At 44.1% G+C, this 22,854-nt stretch overlaps 1 protein-coding gene across 6 annotated transcripts in view; it reads left to right on the plus strand.

Moving 5' to 3' along the window:
* The window catches only part of utrn (utrophin), a 217,804-nt gene that overhangs the window by 72,107 nt on the left and 122,843 nt on the right, over positions 1 to 22,854 (plus strand). For 5 of the 6 annotated variants that reach the window (XM_030047485.1, XM_030047488.1, XM_030047484.1 and 2 more), the window contains 12 exons: positions 1,807 to 1,957; positions 3,031 to 3,206; positions 3,679 to 3,814; positions 4,435 to 4,584; positions 5,321 to 5,473; positions 5,613 to 5,714; positions 5,969 to 6,086; positions 7,494 to 7,711; positions 7,884 to 8,001; positions 8,203 to 8,408; positions 9,345 to 9,499; positions 9,881 to 10,070. In XM_030047485.1, coding sequence (XP_029903345.1) covers positions 1,807 to 1,957; positions 3,031 to 3,206; positions 3,679 to 3,814; positions 4,435 to 4,584; positions 5,321 to 5,473; positions 5,613 to 5,714; positions 5,969 to 6,086; positions 7,494 to 7,711; positions 7,884 to 8,001; positions 8,203 to 8,408; positions 9,345 to 9,499; positions 9,881 to 10,070 — 1,873 coding nt within the window. Of the gene's footprint in view, positions 1 to 1,806; positions 1,958 to 3,030; positions 3,207 to 3,678; positions 3,815 to 4,434; positions 4,585 to 5,320; positions 5,474 to 5,612; positions 5,715 to 5,968; positions 6,087 to 7,493; positions 7,712 to 7,883; positions 8,002 to 8,202; positions 8,409 to 9,344; positions 9,500 to 9,880; positions 10,071 to 14,575; positions 14,796 to 22,854 lie in introns of those variants that run through there. The other variant, XM_030047489.1, reaches the window with a different exon arrangement.

Raw genomic sequence — 22,854 nt, forward strand, 5'->3', positions numbered from 1 at the left:
ACACCCACACACACACACACACCCACACACACACAGACACACACACACTGACCTTGATTACTATCAAAACAATTCCTTGGGCATAAACAATCCCATGCTCATGTTTGCTCTCTTTGCTTGCTCATTCACTCGCTCACTCTCACTCATGCAGGCACGCATGCATACACACACACACACACACACACACACACACACACACACACACACACACACACACACGCACTTTGGGTGACCTTGATTACTATGAACACAATTCCTTGGGCATAAACAGTCTTCATTTAGTTAATACAGTATGTGCACATGCTAGTATAAATGAGAAGGCTAATTTTGAAAATGTGGGTAAACACCAAAGCACCCAGTCTGTTCTAACCATCACCAATAAAAATCAAAAGAATTAAGTATATTTGTAAAACTGCTCATCTGAAACAGATTTTCTCACCTTGTCTCTACGATCAGATTTGTTTTCACCAAAAAAGGTGCCACAAGAGCAGGTAACCTTGTTCAAAAGATTGATGCAATACATATCTGCTTTTTGGATGAGGCATCTGAAGTAATCAGCGTTTTGCTCTTTGCTGGTTGATGCAGTCGGGCCACTGCAAGGTTTCCAGTGTTGTCAAACATTCATGCGTGTTATGACGTTGGCTGGTGTGTAATCAAGGTCAGGAATGGGGCATGTTTTGTTTTTCCCCTTAAGTTTTCCATTTTTTCTTTATCAGAAACAGTGGAAGCTCTCAGCAAATTAACTTGGTTGTGCCCTTGGAAAATGAAATTCCTTGATTTCTCGCCTCATTTTTTAACAGTGCATCCACTTGTGCTAAAGCAAGGGCCACAAAAAGCAATTAAAAAGCAATCAAAGTTCATTCTGTTGACGTTATTGAAGGCAAAATGCTGCAAAATGAGCTCAGCTTTTAAATTTATGAAGCAAAATGAAGTGCTTATTTAAATGTCTTGGATAATTTGAATGATCATGTGGGCTGTTTTATTGGGGAATTTGAATTCCACTTGATTGTTTGCAGTAGTTCAGTATTGAAGAAGGAAGTGTTTGCCAGCACATATCAGGCAATCCGAGTACTTAATAAAAATTCAAAGTAAATAAAGAAAATATCAAAAAGCTACTTACAAGGGATGTTCAACTGCTTTTACCTCTCTTTTTGAGGGAAAACAAGGGCATGTGTACATATGCATATACAGTACGTTACATGCCTAATTCACATACTTAATAAGCAGAGAAAACAACACCTATACATTATATACGCTTCAACCAATATATCTAGTACTGATGTAGTCCAGTATACAGACTTGAAGTAAATAAGCAGGTTGGGGAAGGGCAATATAGATGAAATCAAACACTAAAATATCTTTGATGCTTTGATACTTTGATGGAGTACCTCAGTACCAATATTGTGATGATTGTATAAGGGATGACTATTCTTGCTTTGATACAATATTTACTCACAAGAGATTTTTGGTGAACAATCATTAGTAAAGTGGATAAGATGACCAAGCAGGTAGATGCAAATAATAGAAAAATTACAGCACACTGAGTTCTGAGTATTGCACACCTTTACTCCAATGCAGCCTTTCTTACCAGGAAAACATAAAACATATCACTATTTTACACAATATTGCTACATTTAAAATCCCAGGCAATTCTTGTCTCATATCACGATCTGCATAAAATATCAGTTATGTGCCTCGTGTTATGTTGGACAGAAAGGGACCGACTTGATGGCATTACTTTAGTGAAAAAGGTTCATAAAAAAACAAACCATGTGTGCTTGCATGTGTTTCCCTGTGGAATTGCAGGACTTTTGACCGTGCCATCGAGGAGTGGAGGCAGTTCCACTGTGACATGAATGACCTGAGCCAGTGGCTGACAGACACAGAGACGCTGCTGTCTGAGAGCGCGGGCCCAGATGGACAACTGGACATGGAGACGGCACGGCGACATCAGGAGGTCAGGGGCTGGAGGCTTCTGCATGAGGGCTGAACAAACTGTTATCTTCATTGTTGATTATTTTGTCAGTTTTTTTGATCAACCAGTTAAACGTTTAATCTAAAATATGTTAAAAATTATGGCAAATGCCTGTCACAAGATACCAGAATCCAAAACTGCTTCCTTAGAGTGACTGGCAGCCAAAAGAAGTGTGTATCCTACAGTATATATAGGTATTTCAGTAACAAAATAGGAAAGCATGCATGGCATTCCATCTTTGTCACAATAAACTACTAGGAACTGATAGAATGAGCAGAATTATTTACATGCATATCCTTGTACTCGTAATATGTTTTATATGTTTTACATTTTTGATTACAGTAGCTAGTAGCGTTAAATGGGAGATAACTGGATTTTATTTCTCGAGGGGAAGCAAATTGGTCCTCTGTACTGTGTGTAATAAACAAACAGTCTGCACATCTAACTGTTCATTATAAAGAGCGGGGGAGAGAGAGGAAAGTGGAAACAGGAGTAAAATGAGAGGCAGCGAGCCAGAACGGGTCCTTTCATTTGCTTTGTTTGATTACTAAAAGTTCCAATTTCCCTTCCATGGGGAATTGAATTATTTGAAGGCCTAGCATTATCGTTGACAACACCGCCACCATTATTAATACCTTTATCAGTATGATTTGCAAAGCCGGAGCTGCCCTCCAGCTATCTCGTTCCTTCACAGGCTTTTCACAATCACTGAGAATGAGATGAGGGATCAAGTGGATGGGAAATGAGAGATCAATTAGCTGACTCACCCTGTAGCACACTTATGCTCACGCTCCCTACTTTACGGGTTTGTCTTGGCAAGTTAAATCTCCCTTGGCGGAAGTGGAGATTTGGCAGCTCAGATCTTGATTTGCCACAAATCATGACTGGGTGTCAATCGGAGATTTGCCTGGAAAGATGGACTTGAGCCCGGGGGATTTAGCCTGGAGTAACCCTGAATGAATCGGCTTACGCAGTCCGATTGATCCCTGATTCCACTTTCTTTTTTTCTCTGTGTACCATCATCTGACGCTCTGTTGTTCTCTTATGTACTCCAGGAGCTGGAGGAAGGCCTTGCCAGCCACCAGCCTGTCCTGGCAGTGCTTACCCGTACTGGCGAGCAAATAATCGGGCAGTTGTCGGCCCCTGATGGACCCCTGCTGGAAGAGAAGCTAGATGCCCTGGGACAGCGTTGGAGAGCCGTCAGCCATCAGGTCCTGGACAGACAACGCAGGTAGTGTATCCACAGCAACCCATCGGACAGGATGTCATGGAAATTAGGCAACATGGATCGGAGCGATAAGGAAGACGGAGTCAAAATCAGATTTTGGCAGGAAAAACCATACATATCATTCCTATATCTTGATTATAGTTTGTCTTGGTTTTACAGCATAAATTAAATTAGAAATTTAGGTCAGCTCTTCCCCGTCATGTCTGACATGCTTTAACTGTAGCCATGTTGCTTTCTTTATCAGCGCATTGCAGGTAACATTATCAGTGTGGTCAATCAGTCTGATAACTGTAATATAAATGCAAATGTTTGGATTAGACCTGCATAGCAACCTTGGAGAAAATGGAGATCATAATCGCTGTGCACGCATGTGTATGTGAAAGTGTACTGTGTGGATCTGTGTCTACGTGTGTATGTACACATGCGTTATTGTTTCTCTGTGTTCACATCTTCATGTTTGTGTGTATGCATGCAGGCTGGCTACAGGGGACCCGGCCCTGTCAGACCTGGTGAGGCGTAGTGGGGAACTGGCGCTGTGGCTGGAGCAGGCAGAATATGCCGTCAGCTCTCTGCCTGTCACCGCCACCGACAAAAATCTCAAAGAACTCAAGGTACAGCCAGGCACACAACACTTTCATATTAGTGTGACTCAACTGATGTTCCACGGGATTATAGTGAGATCTATTTCTGCTCCAGCGCTGGCAGACGGTATAATTTTTTATGGTCAGCTCTGACTGTGTTTTCATGTTTCCTTTGTTCCTTTCCCTTCCATCACACTGCTACACGCCAAAATTGGTCCCTGCACCTCAGTCACTTGCATTCTGGGTACAAAATCTGTCAAAAGTTAGCTAGTAAGAACAGAAAGGGCCTGCCCTTCACCTTGCTAGTTTTGAGCACAACTGTTGTGATTGAGGAAACAGAAACACTAAGTTGATTTCACCCTTTATTTTCACCAAACAGTAACCTTAGTCAGACTTTCCCACTGCACTGGCACAGTACAAAAACAAAGTGAAATAAATTGTTTTGCTACGCAAGGCTACCTGTATACAAACTTCCTCCCCTCTTTGATTTACTCCTTACCTGAATGTTTTTTTTTTCACAACAGTCTGTCTTATTTATCCATTGTTTCTTTTCTCTCTCTTTTTCTCATTTGTCTCATTTGTTAATAGATTTTCATAAATTAGAATGATTCTTTGAGAAGTCAAATATCAAATGTTTCCATCTCCGACAGGCTCTAGCAGAGGAAATGGACATGCAGAACGAGCGTCTGGGTTGGCTGAACAAGCATGCACCTCAGATTCTGGCCAATCCCACTGTGAGCCCTCAGGACAGAGACCAGCATGTCGGCAGGCTGAGAGCCATCAACCTCAACTGGAGCAAGGTGAGAGGTGCCACCTCCTAACACATCCAAGTCTGTATTCCCACTTGGACATTTACATTTTTGTTATCTATCTTTTATTCTCGTGACTATACGTAGATTGCTATGCTCCGTTCCTGGGAACTCGCAGGTTTCTGGAATTTCCTTCTTCCCATCTCAGACTGTTCAAATTGTTGAGGTTGGAGCCAAATGGATGCTGTATTGATATCAGTCCTGGAGCTGACATTAAATATGACATTTTTTTTTATAAATCATTGGCTGAAAATGATTGCATAATGTTGCTATATTTGCCCATGCAAAATTAAATGCAAAATGCAAAGTTATCTAGGGTGCATGGCCTTGCCATGCAGTTTTTTACCACTGACCTATAGAAGCCCTAAACCCTCCAGTTTTCAATGTGCTGCTGTAATTTTCATCTAATGCAAGCCTACACAAACAGGGGCTAGCTGTAGGTATTTACAGCTCTCGCTGTTCACTACAAACATCACTGTGTTTCTTATTTTGGTCATTTGGTCACTCAGAAGTAGGATACTTCCTGGTTCCCTCTTCTCATGAATGCAGCATTATATTGCAGTATTCACCATGTTTTTCACCATGGCTTGAGTCTGTTTCCATCCCTCTCTTTGACTCGTTTCCTTCATCTGTTTCTGCTATTTTTTTCTCCCTGCCTCTCTCCCTCCTTCCCTTCACTCATCCTTTCCTTCACTCATCCCTTCACTCTCCTCCTCTCCCCTTACAGGTGACCCGTGAGTTGTTGGACAAGGTGGGAGAGGTGGAGTCCAACCTGCAGAGTCATGGTCAGTTCCAGGACAGGATGAACAGGCTGACCGACTGGGTCCTGGTCACACACCAGACACTCACATCCAGAGGCCTCAGCCCTGGCCAAGCACAGGTAAACCTCCTTTACTCTAATTGCGTCACAGGAACAAGCACACCTAAAACCACACACACACACACACACACACGCACATAAACCTATAGGCAGGCATATCCACTAAGTACCTGAAATGAGTGCTTTTGGCCTGTTGTAGGCTCTGGAGACCTCTATGAAGGAGAGGAAACGGGACTTGGAGGACCTGCTGGCTCGTTCAATCGAACTACAGAGACGACAGCAGCTGTTGCCGCAGGAAAAGGTCCTAGTTGCCGCAGTGACATAATTTGATAATATACACCATAAATTGTAGCATATAATTATAGCAAATTATAGTGTTTAAGTGACATTTGTCCATTTCAGGGAATTTCTTTTGGTAAATGCGCTGTTTAATTGAAGTTTTCATCAGGCTTACCATGGCTTATCTATTGTGTTAAAGAACAAATGGATTCTTTATACTGTTAGTTACGTTTTTACCAAGTGATGATTGTGCTCTTTGTGCCCTCATGTTTATAGAGTAAGGTAGAGCAGCTGGCCGCTGACTGGAAGGCTCTAGATGGTCGGTTGAGGGAATCACTCCAGCAACCTGTCTCTCCATGGACGCAGCACCATGTCGTCCAGCACCAGCAACTTGGTAAAGCCATCTCAGGAACTTCATTCATTCAAGTTCACCTTTTCTCTTACTGGTCATGAGCTCTGTGTTCATTGTAGACTCCATTTTTTCTTTTTACTCAGCTCAGAAGGACTGGACCAAAAATTGAGCGTTTTGAAGCTATTAGGCTGAAGATAATGTGTGCTTGTTGTCTTTTACTCAAAACATTTGCATTTATTCCAGATGTATCAACAGACACAGACAGCACAGACTGGTGGAAGTTTATTTCTCAAGTAGCTTTGTCCTTGAACGACATCCTGTCAGTGTAGTTATATCGGTGGCCGATCTTGTCAGCATCCACAGTCACCTCTCAGCCTCACTATCCCTGGACATAGTCCGTGGGGAGTACACTCAAAGAGCACCACGTCTGGCCCTGCGAGACCTTTTTCATAGTATACCAAGGACATAAAGATGAATAGGCAGAACACATTCCCCATGAAAGACTAAGCCCTTATTGTGACGTGTAGAATGAGCCATTTGGATTCTACTGACCTTCATCAGACATACCATTGATGGGAAATGGCAAACACAATAACGCGTATCTAAATATAGAAAAGATGTCCGAATACAGGGGGTGACATGACATTCTTACAGGACCATACCAGTGACTTTGCGTGTTTACTTTAACATTTACAAAATGCATATAGGTCACATTTCTGCTAATCTCTTCCCAAACCAAGCAGTCATATTTATAATTTCCCACCTTTTATCCAGCTACTTCATTCCAGCATAATTGAAAAACTTTCAGAAACTTCATTCACACCAGTATTCCGTTATCTTAATAAAGTCGCCCCCATTGGTTTTCCTAAAAGCAGCAGCACTGTTGTGTTTTGTGTGTTGATGATTTGATGCTGTGTGGTGTGAAACACTATCTCACCACTGGGAAATAGCCCCCAAGGAAACACTTGCTTTTCATAGCAAATTATCAGGTCTGCGGTTTATTAATGGCGACGGCAAGCTGAACATTATAAGGTGGCTGATTCAACCAAAAAAATTAAAATTGAAAATCAAGGGATTTTGATTGTATGTTGTGAAATATTTAGTACTCTTGTGTGACTTGCAAAATGGTTTGTTGCTATGTAAAATGTTGATAAATTGTAGTAAATGAGCCAAATATCCAAAATTACTGGTATGGTCTATGAAATAACAGGTTAAATACTCCTCATTTACCCAGCTTGATCTGACAGGTGGTGTTCTATGAACAAAACCAATTTGTAGTGAACAACATAATCCTGTCAGTGTATCAGCAATATGAGGACTGAAGCTTCATGTGTCCATGTTTTCATGAGCTGAGAGTGAACCTCTTTCACGGTCATTGCCTTTGAAAGAAGTTCTATAGAGAAAGCCAACATTGCATGCTGTGAGCTCCCTGCTTGCACCCCCATCCAGTGTCTGCAGTACCCTCGGCAGTACAGATGGCCAGCCTGATGAGCGAGGACCCCCATCACCAAACTCCCCACACCCCGGAGACCGTGGCGCCCACCGACCTCAATGAGACAGCAACTGAACTGGCAGACTGGCTTGTCCTTATCACACAGATGCTAAAGTCCAACATTGTCACTGTAGGGGACACAGAAGAGATCAGGACAACCATGGGACGTTTACAGGTGAGAATGATGGATGGAAGTTGAGTATGAGTCAGGTTGTATTTTAATACAGCAGTACAACGCTTGTGAGGTTTTTGCACTTTGTCTTTGATGGCTTGAGAGCTGAAAAGGTGTGAAAAGCCTCTGGCCATGAATCTGTATATGTTTGTGTGCATGCATCTTGTTTGGACAGGTGACTAAAAGTGACCTGGAGCAGCGTCACCCCCAGCTGGAGGACATTTTTACCTTGGCACAGAACATCAAAAACAAGACCTCTAACCTGGACGTCCGCACATCCATCACTGAAAAATGTATGTACAGAGCAACACTTTTTCGCTAAAAAAATATTCATGAGAAATTAGCAAAGGAAAGAGATGTCGTTTGGTGTGAACATATTTGCTTTTTGAGATTGTACAGTGCATTTTTTTTTAATTTGGTGAAAAATGTATTGCTTTTTGCTGTTTGTCCTGCCTTTTAATGATGCTTATGTATATTTCTCTCTTTCTCTCCAGTGGAGAAGGTACGCAGCCAGTGGGACAGCACACAGCACGGCGTCGAGGCACGACTCAGGCAACTGGACCACATGATTGGACACAGTGAGCAGTGGGAGGGGCAGAGGCAGGAGGTGACGGCACTAATTGGACACAATGAAGGACGTTTCCAGTACCTGCTCCAGCAGTCCAGAGATCCACTGACCAAACAGCTTGCTGACAACAAGGTGACACAAAAGTTTCACCACTAAACTTTCTTTCAGTGTCCCAAGGATCCCTAATGGCTTCCTCAGGATATTTCCTGTGACTTATTATCCATACACTTATATTGTCTCTAGAGAGGAAGAACCCACGATGATAGTACTTAATACGGGGGGAAATCAGTAACTTTTACGTGTATCAGAGGTCGTTTCTAAACTTTTATAAGCCTGTATAAGGTAGGGCTGGATGAATAAATAACTTGTCTAGAGTAGATCATTTTAGAAATTTATACAACCACATCATTCATCATTTTAATTTGCGATGATGACTTGGTACAGAGTTTCTGGGCTGCAGATTCTGCTTCATCATGATTGGGTCTGATGCATTACAGTGACCAAACACTAGAGGGCAACTGTGTTCAACAGAATCCAGCATGCTAGTCACACAGCTATCCACTCCTGCTTTGTGTGGTCTGCTTTGTGATAACATTGTAATAATGAGTAATTACCCAATTAAAATGGTGAAATTTACCTTTAGCTGACAGAATAAGAGGCCTGGGGTCATGTAAGGATGACTTGTACACTAACAGTGGATTTGAAACCACAGAGTCTGACCCTATGAATAAGAATTTGGCCTTCAAGTGACCTGCTAAATTAAATAGAGGTTAAAAAATAAGAATGTCAGAAGGGGCTGGCTGAGCAATAAGAAATTTCTTTATAGGGTTCACTGTTAAATGTTGCTGAGTCTAGACAAGAAATCATTAATATCCATGTGGGGCAGTTTGTCTTACAGCATAGATACTAAAGCAACATTATATAGAAAACATTATACATAAATAAACACGGCAACAGCGCAGTATTGCACAACGGGGCTCTCCACAGTGGTAAATACAGTTCAGTCATTTTCCACATTATCAGCATAATGGGTGATTCCACCAAATATTTATGGTGATTGCTTTGCAGGCGTTCCTCCAAGACCTGGGTCGAGGGCAGGCCACCGTAGCAGCCTTCAATGAGCTTTCCAGTCATCTCCTTCGGGAGTATTCTGCTGATGACACCAGGCGGATCAAAGAGATCACAGACAAACACAACGCAGCCTGGAACACCATCAACAACAGGTGCACATGCATAAAGTTGTGCATACATACATACATATATAGCCATAGCAGGGCGGGGAGATATATCTGCATTATATTGAGATTTTGCTATGAGGCTACTTATTGTCTGGGATTTTGGACGTCGTGATATTGTGAATTGGCTTTGTCGTTTCCTGGTTTTGGAAAATCTCTTGTCTCAGCAACTCATTAAAGCACCAAAAATACTAGGATATTTGATTTTGCCCATATTGCCCAGCCACTGCACATACAGTTCATTGCTATTTCTTATCAGGGAGACGATTTTGCAGCTGATATGCAATCATGAACCTGCATACTCATTAGCTGCTAGTTTTATCTACAATGCTGATCTTGCGTGATTGACCCATTGAATTTGACTGACAGGGCAAGTGATCGACAAGCCCAGCTGGACTGTGAGCTGAAGAGCCTGCAGGCCTCTCTCAGAGAGCTGGAGGCGTTCCTCAAATGGCTCCAGGAGGCAGAGACTACTGTCAACGTTCTGGCTGATGCCTCACAGAGGGAGGAGCTCTCTCAGGACTCCCCCCATGTGAAGCAGCTGAGAGGACAACTGGAGGTAGGCCACTTCGCGGCGGGAGAAATGGTGCGCGCATGAGTGTGTGTGTGTGTGTGGCATCTGTGGACAGGTGCTAGCCTATTATCTGGGTGTCAGCCTTCATTAACGCATCCTTCAGCCAGAGGACCGGGCTCGGGGTGTGTGTGCACCCATGTGTACACTGCTGGTTAAAGATGTGTGAATGAAAGGGCAAGCAGAGTGTATGTGTGTGTGTGTGTGTGTGCAGTTGTTTGGTTGTATGCATGGATTGTAGCTCATTGATCTCCTGGTCCTTCACTGCTCAGGAATTCAGGAATGTGTGTGTGTGTGTGTGTGTGTGTGTGATTGCGCTTCCTCTCACTAGCTTGTCATTTACACAGACCTTCCCTCAGGGATCTGTTGACACACATTATCTTTCGCTTTATATAACATTTTAATCCAAAATCACTTCACCTCACTCTTTCCTCAGATAAAGTAGGTGTTAATCCTTTGACACAGCCCTCCGAAGTTTGAAAGGTCTTTCAAAAAAAACAAAAAAAACAAAAAACAAAATCAGATCCTGACAATCTCATCCTCATCTTGTTTGCGTTGTACCCTCTAGGGCTCCAATCTGCACACCCTCCTTCCCTTTTCCAGAAAGGGTCACTGATTTCATATATATATATGTGAGTGTGTATTCAAGCTTCCTGGTGCACTTAAGATAAGAGCCTCGTCCCTGAGCAGGGAGACAACAATGCGGTGACGTCACATACCTTTCTTCCTTGCAGAAAGCCTCACCGCCGTGATGACGATCGTGCTTTCTTTTTCTTGGATGCCATGGCACCATCACTCTTATTTCCAGCATCCCATTCTTTTTAAAGTAGGCCAAGGTTATCAAGGAAAATCACAGAATGGATGGTTCATCCACTCAGATCTCGGTGGCGAAAACACCGTGGCTGAAACAGGGTTTGGGGTCTGATTCTGATGATTTCGGGGAGAACAAACTAAATCAGGTATCTGTCAGTAGTAATTATATGTTTTCTGGTTTTGTTATTGCTAAGCACAATCACCAGTAATATTGTACACCTCTATATTGGTGGATCTTGCTGGACCGGATGAAGTCCATTGTCTTTCTTTTCATCCTGTTTCCCTCCGTCTGGCTTTGTAGTACAGTTGGACTCAAGACTGATGGATGGTACTCAGTGCTAGAAGGTGGATTAATGAAACAGAGACGGAGATTAGAGCGTCGTCCCCCAAGCCCTCTTTAACTCACATCAGCTGCCCCGCCGCTGACCAGTGTCAAGCTGCATCTTACTTTAATCACATTTCTCCACCATGAGCCGTTGTCATTACAACCGCCTTTTTAACTATTCGGCCCATAGATTTGGTGAGTTGTCAAATGCCACGTGGGATGCAAATTGTGCATGTTAGCTCACTGCAAAAACGAGAGGATGAGTTGCCTGTGAATAATAGCAAACACACACACACACGTTGATTCAACTGATTTGAGGCTGAGGGATAGTTTTAATCACACAACACCTTCCCGTTGCCAGAGAACGTTTGAATACATTTTTGACAGCGGGGTCCAATTTGTTGCCAGCTGCTGGGAGCTTTGCCTATTTGCATTGTCCAAAAAGTTGCCCAGGGCATCACCACTGTGATATCTTGCTGGTAAACCACTGTTAATGCGCGTGTGTGTGTGTGTGTGTGTGTGTGTGTGTATATGTGTACGTGTGGGTATTTTGAGATTGCAGGCTGATTGTATCATGTCAGAAAACCCAGCCCCTTTCAAGTTATGCTGCAGGGCTACGGTGTGATGCTAGCATGGGACCTGGCATCACATAAACCACTGACACACACACACACACACACACACACACACACTCAGTGGAAGATATAGCAATAATGCCGTCCAGCCAAAAGGGCAAAAGTCCACTCTGTTGGAAGGGGCTGCTTTTATCGGACTCACCGTGTGCATTTGTGGCTGTGGGCATTACAAATGAATGTGTGTGTGTGTGTGTGTGTGTGTGTGTGTGTGTGTGCTTGAACCGTGACAGTATGCCAGAGAGTGGGAGAGTGCATAAGCCTCCTACAATCTCTTAGTGAAGACCCATCAGTGCCATTAACACAGAGCCAGCAATACACTCAGTCTCCCATGTAATTCCCCATGAAGCAGAGTCAATACTCTGTGGAATGACTGAAATGGACGGTGTAGCCAGTTAAACCTTGTCTAAACAGAGCTCTTCAACAGGCTCATCATGATCCCCCCCCCCCCTCCTCCTCCTCCTCCTCCCCACCGGTGCCTCTACACCGCCTGTGTGTGTGTGTGTTTGCCTCCCCAAGCCTGCAAGCAAATAACGGTTGCCGTTGGTGGCTGTGTATGCAAGCTGTGACGGCGGAAAAAACGCATGTTGGTTTAAAATAATTGTGCCTTCTTCCTCTGCGCCTCGGAGTTGGACCGCTCTTCGTCGCTGTAAGATGGCAAAGCGAGTGGAGACCAAGCGGTGTGTTCCTATAGCGCTGAAGTCAACGCCGCACTTAGCCTGCTGCTTGTTTTTTTGCGTGTGTGTGTGTGAGCAAGTTTTGTTTTCACCGTGCTTGAATTTATTATTATTATTTTTTTTTCCCAGATATGTGAGTCACAGTGGCGGGTAACTGTGTTGGTGTGAGCGGCGTCGATTTCCATGCTGCTTTGGGGCAATTGAGAGGTTTTCATCCTCACTTCAAATAAATGCCTCTTGTCTAACGGTTGGGGGAAAGCGAGAGGTTTTCAGCGGCACTTAAAATAAATGTCAAACAGGGGAGTTGTGCCGGAGAACATGAATCGCTTTAAAATACCTAACCGGGTGTAACACTGTGTGGTCAATGGCTCGGCGGGAGCTGAGAGGCTGCTTTATGATAATATCTGCTGAGGCGGCCATCGCTTCACCTCGAGTGCGCACATTCCTCTTTTGACAAATGTCTTAGCCTATCTCTGCTTTCATCTGAGTCCCTTTTTTCTTCTCCCGCCTTTTTTTTTCTTCTCCCATTTCTCTCATGATTTGATCTCTCAGGTAGTTCTGCACTTCCTCCCTGCCGATTTATTCTCTGAAGCTTTAGCCATTTTCCGTGTTGATAAAAGATGCTTAAAGAGCTTTAATCATTTCTTGACCTTGCCCCGGCCCCTTTCTCTCCTCTACTTAACTCCTACTTTTCTTTATCTTTTATCTTGTGTTTTTCCCAGTAAGCACCTCTCTCTCTCTCTCGCTCTCTCTCTCGCTCTCTCTCAGTTCTTCTGTTTCAGAGCTACATCTGAGACGCGCAAATGCACCGGCACTTATAGCACACACTTGTGTACTCTCTCTCTCTCTGTCTCTTTCTCTTCATTTCTCCGACTCTTGCTCTCTCTCTCATTAATTCACCTTCTCGCCTCGAACGCCACACATCAATCTTGACGCCCACTGTATAACACACAGCGCGGGGAAACAAAAGGAAGAGAGATAGAAGTGGAAATGAGAGGAGAACCGGGATAAACACACTCTCTGTCATCCCCTTTCACTGCGTGTGCATCTCATTTGTCCTCTGGCTTTCTCTCTCTCCCTCCCTCTCTCCTCACTCTCGCTCTCTCTCCCTCTCCCTCCCTCTGTGTGTGTGTATGTGTGCGTGTGTCTGTCTCCTTCTATCTCGTTCACTTGTCGGTCGCCTTGTGTAATGTCATTCTTCCTGCACAACAGAAGGAGTTTGTCGTCCGTTGTCCTGCCGCTCTTGATCTGTCTCTCTCCTCTCTCCTCTCCTACTCTTTCCCTTTCTATCTTTCTCTGATCCATAAAGAGGGCATCGCGTGCGTCTCTCCTCCCTCCTTCTCTCGCTCTCTGTCTATCTCTCTCGCTCTCTCTCTCTGGATCAGTGGCGGTAAAAAAGTGAGCGGCGTGCGACCAAGAGAAGCATTTCTCTCTTTCTCTCTCTTCCTTTTCTCGCCCGGTGCAACTCGTGCTTCCCTCTCTCTCTCTTCCCTCCCCGCTCACCCGCACTTTGCATCTTTTTCCTCACGTGCTCATCTGTCGTTTCTTCCTCCTCTACTTCGTCTCCTTCTTCCTCCCCTTCTTTTTCCGTCCTCACCCTCCTCTGACTCCGCAGGGGGCCGTCGGAAGTGATTTGTTTTTCCTTCTCTCTTGTGCTTTTTCTCTTCTGGCTCTGCGGTCGGAGCGCGTGTGTGAATGTCCGCGTGGAGGAGAAAGTGAGTGCCTCGTCCTGTGCTGCCCGCCTGCATCATCACATGTGTGTTTTGTGAGTGAGTGTGTGTGTGTGTGTGTGTGCATGCTGACGGATGTGTGAGAGCAACTGTTTGTGAAGGGGGGGTTGAGAGAGAGAGATTGTGTGTGAGCCAACTGAGTCTGCGCTCACACTGTGTAACGTGTGTGTGTGTGTTTATGTGACGAAACGCGGGGGCATGCCTCTCTGAGTGCGCTTGTGAGTGTTGCTTTTTTTTTTTTTTCTTTCCCCTGTGTGTGTGTGTGAGTGTGTCTGTATGTTTGTGTGTGTGTGTGCGCATCACGTCAGCTTGGCTTGGGTCTGGACTGCTGGCTAGGGAGAGGGAGAGGGAGAGGGAGAGCAATATGAGTGGGGTAGGGCAGTGCTAGCATGCGGACCAGGAGCAGGCTGCTGCAGACCTGTGGCAGTCTTAAGATGATGGCCATGGTCCGGACCTCCCTCCAGAAAGTGGTGGTCTTCCTACACAGGCTCCAGAGGATGGCCATCTCCTCACCGCGCTACCAGAAACTCTGCAAGGTACGTGGACTCTGACAACGAGAGCGAGAGAGCGAGAGAGAGAGCGAGAGAGAGAGGCGACCGGTGGAAGGACAGTTTTTGTTTTGTTGTTCTTGTTTGTTTTCCCGGCGTCGGTCTTGACGTTGGCTCTTGGGGTCACTTGGGTTTTCTGTGAATGTGCTGCTTGCTTGTGAGTTCGTTTTTTTTTTTTTTTTTAAATGAATTTGGTTCAGTGCATCAAACTTTCCTCATCTCAGACATTTCGGGGTCTGCTTTGAGGCTTTGGGATTTGAGATGAAAGCATACATCTGTATGTCTTCATTTTGTTTTCCTATCAAGTTTTTTTTTTTTTCATCTGTTCATGCTGTTCTGAATAAGGAGTGGCTTTGCAGTGTCACTTTTTTCCTTATTTTCTCTCACGCAAGACTGTTCTTTCTTGATAGTCACCAAATATATTCTTGCCTCATCCATACTTTACCTCCCTTTTTTTTTTTTTTTTCACATTTTTATTCATGCATCGTTTGGGTGTCAAGACATTCTGTCCCTGCCGATGTTGTTTTGGGGACTCTGTCACCTCCACAATATGCTTTTTTATATACCTTCCTGTTTATGGAACTTTTGGCACTTTTTCTGCATCAAAAAATAATGAACCCTACTGCGCACCTCTGTCGCTGTGTGTGCCTTCTTTTAAGTATTTTTGTCTGTATACCGTCAGCGTATGAAGTGTGAAGTGAGTTTCGACTTTAACAGTGGTGCATGCATAAATAAACAGGTTTCAGAAGTTTCTGTATGTGTGTCAGTGTGTGTGTGTGTGTGTGTGTGTTTATGGCATATATTTTTGAATAGTATGTAGACAGAGTGGATTCAGTTTGTCCTCAGAAGGAGACTTGCTGTCCACTAGCTGAACAGTGAAGAAGAGAAGAGGTTGTTGTGCAGTAGATCTCCTCTGTCTTACTTACCTGCTCATATAAATTGTGGAGGAGAAAAATCGTGAGAAAGGAGGGAGTCGAACATGATTCTTCCAGACTAAATTAGTTGAAATGAGCTTACAGGTCTTCTGTCAGTGAGATGAAATCTGATCTTTTTTTTAGTCGCTCTTGTTGTTCTGTGGGATTGAAACTGAATTCCAGGTGTTTGCTGTGCCTCTGGTGTTATGTTGCTCCACAACTTGTTACAGCCTACTGTCAGCTTCATCGATTTAACTTCAGATGAAATTACTGGTTGTGGGAGGTGTACTTTTGAAGTCTCACTTTCTTACAGTGTTGATCATTGTGTTTTTGTCTCACTCACACTGCACAACATAAATACTCATACACTCAGAAGGCAGAGGCGGCCAGCTGCTGCTGAGGTCTGACAGCACAGCGTGCTTAGAGAGAGAATGTGTGTGTGTGTGTGTGTGTGTGTGTGTGTGTGTACATGTGTGCACACATGGGACAGATTTTAATTAGTAGCCATTTTTAATCATGCCTCAGCAAACATGTGGTGGTTCAATTGAATCCTTCTCATGTTATAAATCCCTTACTCTTTAAAAAATCCGCCCCTTTTTGCTTTCTTCCATGCATGTGTTTCCACGTATTTTGTGAAAAGGCCATCGCATGACCAACACAACAAGCTAAATTTGTCTTTCTGCCCTTCTAGTTTCTGTGAGTACAATCAGAAAGACTGCTAAAGAGAAATAAAGAAATAAATGGATTGATGACACAAGGACAAGAGTAAGCGAAAAAGCCTACAAAAGAGAGAGAGAGAGAGAGTGAGAGAGTTAAGCATTAATATGTTTTCCTGCTCGTTCTCAGTTGATTGTTTATCTTGAAGACGCCGTGTTTGCCCTTTCACGTTTAACACATTTAGGGCAAAGCAACTGAATCCAGATTATTTTTAGTTGTGAGCTGTTAGCGCCTCAGTGAACCTGCTGTTTATCACCCTTTGCCCTCATCTAGCATCTCCACGCCACCATCACTCGCTCATCGTTCATGTGTAAATTTCTCCTAAACGTTCTCTGCACCCGACTCCAGAGTCGAGTCAGTTACTTGGCACTCGCTCAGCCTCCCGAGTGGGAGACCTTCCTGGATTGCGTCCTTACCCAGTGGGAGGCATCAGTCATTCCATACTCGATTACCCTCCCCTGGGTTGCATCAGTCATTCTGGCTTCGTTTGGCCTTCCCTCGGGAGAATCGCTAATGCCAGGCTTGTCCTGCCTCCCTGGGGTGCGTTCACTGGCTGCCAGACTGGAACAGTGACTTCCTGATGATGGATGTGCTCTGGGCTTGCCCTCTTGGGTCTGGCCATTCCTCCTGATTCAACCTGGCTCTCTCCCTGCTCCGGGACAATCTGGCACAGCGTTGGCCCCCAAACACTGCACCTGGCCAGCCTCTGTCGCAGTGATTATCAAGGACCCCACATTGACTAATGATCCTCTTTTGAGTAGATTTCAATGTAAACTATATTTCCTGTAGGTGCAGACCCCTTTGTTATTTATTCTGTCATCATTCTCAATAGAAAATACAACTAATGAAATCAAACTACTTGTTTCGGTGGGAAGCATTTACTGTCTTGTTGTTGGAAAAAAAGTCAACACATTGTAAACATCTCCTCATGGCTGAAGATCTGTAAAATATTTTCAACATAAACTTACTGACCGGGTTGATGCTTCCTCTCATCAGGTTCAGAATCATGTGCATTTCCCCAGGCTTTCCAATTTAGCCTCAAAGCTTTTTTTGATCCCTTATAATATATTGGTCCGTCCTGTTAGCCTCCAACATCTTCACCATAGGCAGAGTGTGCCCGCTGTGCCAGCGCACAAAGTCACGATTGATACGAAGTTCTACTGAGTCATAACTGTTGTTTTCTTTTGACTTAATCATGTTTTTCTGGTAGATGCATTTCTTTTTTTGTTTGTGGGTGTGCGTGTGCGTGTGTGCTCCCCTTTAATCATAGTCATTATGTTGATCTATAATGCCGAGCTTTGCAGTCTTTGCAAACCGAACTCATTTAACTAGAACTGTTTTTAGAATTGCATCTATTATTTGCCAGATAAATGGCTTTTTTCCCTCTTTCCCAGCTCAAAGCAATAATGGGTAATGAGGTGGTATGCTATCAGAGAAATTTTACTTCTACTGTGTATTTACTGAGGGTTCCCCAAGGCTTTGTATTTGTGTGTGTGTGTGTGTCACTGTGGCGCATTTATCCCAAAACGTATAATCTCGCACACTGTAAGTTCTTCCCGATTAACGGTGTCAGCTTTCGGTGTAATTGTAAGATTCATCAAATTCACGTAACATCCCGCGCTTTTTTTCTCCTTGCTCTCTCATACCTTGTCCTCCTCTTTGGCTTTCTGTCTTTTCCTGTTGTTTTCTTGTTTGCTTGCACGCTTGTGGCACATGCAGTTTATCAGAAAAGCGTGCCTGTGAAGAGCATGCCTGGTTAGTTTATACTGAAGCATACGGAAGGCCCTGGCGGCTGTTTGCATCTCCTCACTTCTGCTCTGGTCTGTCTCTCTGTGTGTAATCGCTAGCTGAGAATTGGCTGAAGGGCACACCACTCTCCTGAGGAGTGTCCTCCTACTCTCATTACTCTGTCATTGGCTCTGGCTCTGTGTGTGTGTGTGTGTGTGTGCCTGTGTTTACATGTTTATGCGTGTCCAGCCAATGCCCGCTTTAGAAACAGCCCTAAAGCAGCAGTAATGTGAAGTCGAGCCGAGTCTTCCCTGCTATTTTTCTGACAATGGCTTCGGTCCACGGGGCTTTACGCTCCGTCCACCCCTGGTCTTGGCTCACCGCTACCCCAGGACAGGTGACTCAGTCCCAGGCCCAGAGCTCAGCGGCCTGACCTCACTGTCCTTGTGTTAGCATGTGTTAGCGTTAGCACAAGGGACCTCAGGTGCAGCCAGCCCCCTTCACCCCAACTCTTCCCCCCGCCGCTCTTCCGCTGGCACACGCTCAGATCAGACACATTTTCTGTCACGCATACTTACACAGTTCAAATACTGCTTTCTGTCCTCTATTGCACTTGTTCACACACACACACACACACACACACATGCACAGCCACACTGACAGTTTTACCCACACATTTTATCAGCCAGACACACACACACACATGCACACGCACACCGCAGCTGGCCTTAGTGATGAGTCACACATGGGAGGAAATTATATGGTAACAAATTCATAAGTGCAGATCATTTGAATTCATTGAGAGGGCCTTGGGAGTGAGCAGGGGCACTAATAGAAAATGAAGAAGGGATTTATTCTCCAATCACCATTACATGTAAATTGCTACTGATGGACTTCCTATTGGCAAACGACCGCGCTGGACTGAAAGCGAAGCAGGGATCCAAAACAGCCGTCGCATCACTGATATATCCCCGCCGTGACGCCGCTCTCCTGTTTTCAGCTGCCATCGCCGAAGGAGGAAGTGACTTTGCTTTATTATAAGGAGATGAGGATTAAAGATTAACTGGGAAACAAGATGTGTGAGTGATAGACGTCATCCTCAGATGAGATGAAATATAAATGAACAAGTTGGGTTCATTTCAGACATGTGCATCTCCCATACCCACATTTCCCAGCCCTCTCCTCCTCCGTCTCTACATCCTACTCTCTCTGTGGATCCCGCATCCTGGAAACCTTTTATTGAGCCAGTAATACATATGTGTGTGTGTGTGTGTGTGTGTGTGTGTGTGCAATAGCAATGGATTTTGTGTGCACTGTTGCATTAGTGGCTTTCAGGCTAGCCTCAACCAGCAAGCTAAATCTGCTAATGCCTGTGTGGTTTATCATCAGAAAAAACTTAATAGTGGTGGAAACCTCTGTGCTCACCCAGCCCCCGTGCCCTGTGATGGCCAGGATAAACAACAGACTGTAGTCAGAGGGAGAGAGAGAGAGAGAGAGGGAAGGGTGTGTGTGTGTGTGTGTGTGGCAAATATGCATTCATACTATGGCTGCATAGTTTTGATGCTTTCTGAGGAGCAAAATCATTTTACCAGGCATTGGATTATTTTTTTTGTTCGTGTTCTAAATGTGCCAATATTCCACAATTCACTGTGGAGATCACAACTGTGCAATAAATACAAGTGCACTATTAATTATGCAGGTGGGCGAGGTTGCGTGCGGGTGTGTGTTTATGTGTGTGTTGGGTGGCTGTCTTGATGGATATGCCAAGGCTCTAGCAGAGCACGTAATCCACCATTAGATAGAGAGACTGGCCCTGAGCTTCGTCTTTGAGCTGCACTAAGAGACCATGTATACACACACACACACGCAAACAAACAAACATACACACAGACAAATCCACTGCCAAAATATTGTGCACTGTCATCCTGGGCGACTGTTTTTTTTTGTTTTTTTCTCAGTGTGGGAAGTCATCAGTCATATTTGGGAGAGCACGGGTCAGTGTATTTGGCCTTCTGGCGGGGTTGTCTATTTTCGCGCAGACCAAAGCGGACTAGGACAGCACCGTCTGACTCACCTGACAGCTGTGATCTATGACTCGGTCCAACTGCCCGAGCCGGATCGCACCAGTTCAAGGCGGCTTACGACTTCGGCATCCTGCAGGCCCGGTGGACAAAGACACATCCCGTGTGTTTGCAACTCGCCGCGGGTTCAACGCGAAAAACAAGATTGTAATTCAGCAGAAAAATGCATGAACATAATCTTTTCACACCTGCAGTCTTTGGTCCAGACTTGGAGAACTTTTTTTTTTCCCCGAGTTTGGACTATTTTGGCATGTGTGAAAACTCCAAGTGAGCTTTTCAAAAAGGTTTGCGAGAAATCTTGGTTCTCCGCCCAGCAAACTGTATTGTGGACCAACTGGGAAAGCATTTCAAAGATGTATGAACCAAAGCGAGAAATTTGACAAAGGGCATTTCCAGGTTTGTTGAGTGACAGTGGTTATAGAGGAGTAGCAGCCGTGTCGTCTTCTCTGCTATGTATCGGAGCGGTATTGGCGACATTTAATGTTTTTTTTTTTTTTAAATTTTATTTTCATCTCCTCTTAAGTCTTGTGTTTTTTCTTATTTTATGTCATGTTTTTATTTGCTGTACTAATATCTTAACGGCTTGTGAAGCAGGAGACAAATTTCCACTTGTGGTCAGTAAAAATCGATCCTATTCTGTTCTATAAAAATAGCCTCCTTACCTTGAGGCTATTTTCACCTGTAGGCTTTTTTTTTTTTTTTTTTTTATTACCTAAAGGCTATTTTCAACACACCAGCCACTCACCATGTGGGTATCAAAAGGTTCACTTGTAGGTATGGCTGTGTGCAATGAACCTTGATGGGTATAATGTATCATGGACTCTCATGTGGACCACATATGTGAAAATGCCCTTAAAAAGAAAGTGGGAAAAAAAATAGATAAATTGAGATGGGGTGAGGGGTGCAGGGGGGGTCACTGCCCTGGAGACATTGAGGGGTAGAGGGTGGTAATTTTCCTTGCTTGAATGAGGTCTCCCTCTGCCCCTCCAGGTCACTAACCCCCCGCTCCCGTGTCGTCCTCCTCCCTGTTTGGAGTGTGCAGGAGTGGGATCCAGGGGGTGAAACAAGTGAGGAAATAAAATGAAGGGAGCGATCATTTTTCCTTTGCTGCTCCCTTTATTCTTGGCCCTGACAATGCCCTAGCTCCCTGCCTGTATCCCACACTGCCAATATCTATTGTACGCACGCACACACACACACACACACACACACACACACACAAATGCAATAATGCTGACTCATAGTCCATGTTGTGTTTGAGTAACTTAAGCTCTGTGGTGCTGACGAACACCAAGATGTGAGATTGGAAGAGATTACAATATCTTAACGGCTTAACATCCCCTGTGCACCTCATAAAAGCAAACGCGCACACACACGCATGAAGAGAGGTCTCCAGTCGATCACCCTAACACGCACAATCGATCACGAGGCCAGACTCCTGATTACAAAAGGATGGACCCATTTATTGCTTCTGCTGCTCTGTTTTTACATTACCACTCTACTGTGTTTTGTGTTTTTCTTCCTCTCCTCCCCTTTTACGTCACTCCTCCTGCCTCCTTCTTCTGCCCGGCCCCTCCTTTTACCACACACAGTCTTTGACACTCATTTTTTCTCTCCTTTGTAATCTCCTACCCTTGGCCCTTTCTGCCTCTCCTGTCAAGGGGAATTCATGCTTCAGAAAGAAGTGGCTCATTTGTGGGAAGATAACGTCTGCTCCCGCTTCGTCTGAGCAGTCCGGCATTTCATTGTCGCGGTGCACAAATGATTTTGTATTTTGTTTTGTCTCTTCCCCTGGCAAATGGCATGCCCACTTTCGGTGATTTACCACTCCTCACATCTTAGATTCACGTCTGAGCGAGCTTCTTCCATTTAGCTGGCGGAGGATGGGTCACTCTGTTACTGAACTGTACCCTTTCCCAAGAGAGTGGACAAACACAACCTTGTCCAGCTCACTCATCATGTAGACCTCTGATGTAATTGCCCTCTAAGAAGAAAAAAGGTGATTCAACAGTTTGATTAAATTTTTTTTTTGTTCAGAGCACTGCTTAGTAGAAAAAAATCCTTTAAATAAATACATCAAAAAGGTGCTCTTAACCAAACCGACTAAAATTTCAATTCAGTTCAATTGAAAATGGCTTTTGTGTAGTGTTGAGGCAGTAAAAGAAATACGAAGCCATCCTCTGATTAATTAAATAATAATAATAATAAGAAGAACATATTTCACTGGCTTAGCATTAATTAGTTTTGGCTTACATGTCTTCATTAGGGTGTACAGATCAATAATAACTGGGATCAGGAAAGCACATACATTTGGTGTAATCAGTGTAGGCAGACACATTGTTCTATAATGGGTAGGTAGTTTACAAAGTGGGGTTACACTAAAAAGTACCACATATCAACAATTATCAATGAATATGCACAACATGAAAGCATATGATATTAAATTCATCTACATCCAGACATTTTTTAAAGATGAGGAGTGAAAAAGAGCAAATCCTGAACATATCCATGTTTTTTTTCTTCTTCAAACTGACAGCTTAGTTGTATGAATATAGTTTCATTATCACTGCCTCCTTTTTTACAGAGCCTCTCCTCTCATCACTCTCT

This window comes from Myripristis murdjan, chromosome 24 (genome assembly GCF_902150065.1).
Source record: "Myripristis murdjan chromosome 24, fMyrMur1.1, whole genome shotgun sequence".
Classification (NCBI taxonomy): domain Eukaryota; kingdom Metazoa; phylum Chordata; class Actinopteri; order Holocentriformes; family Holocentridae; genus Myripristis; species Myripristis murdjan.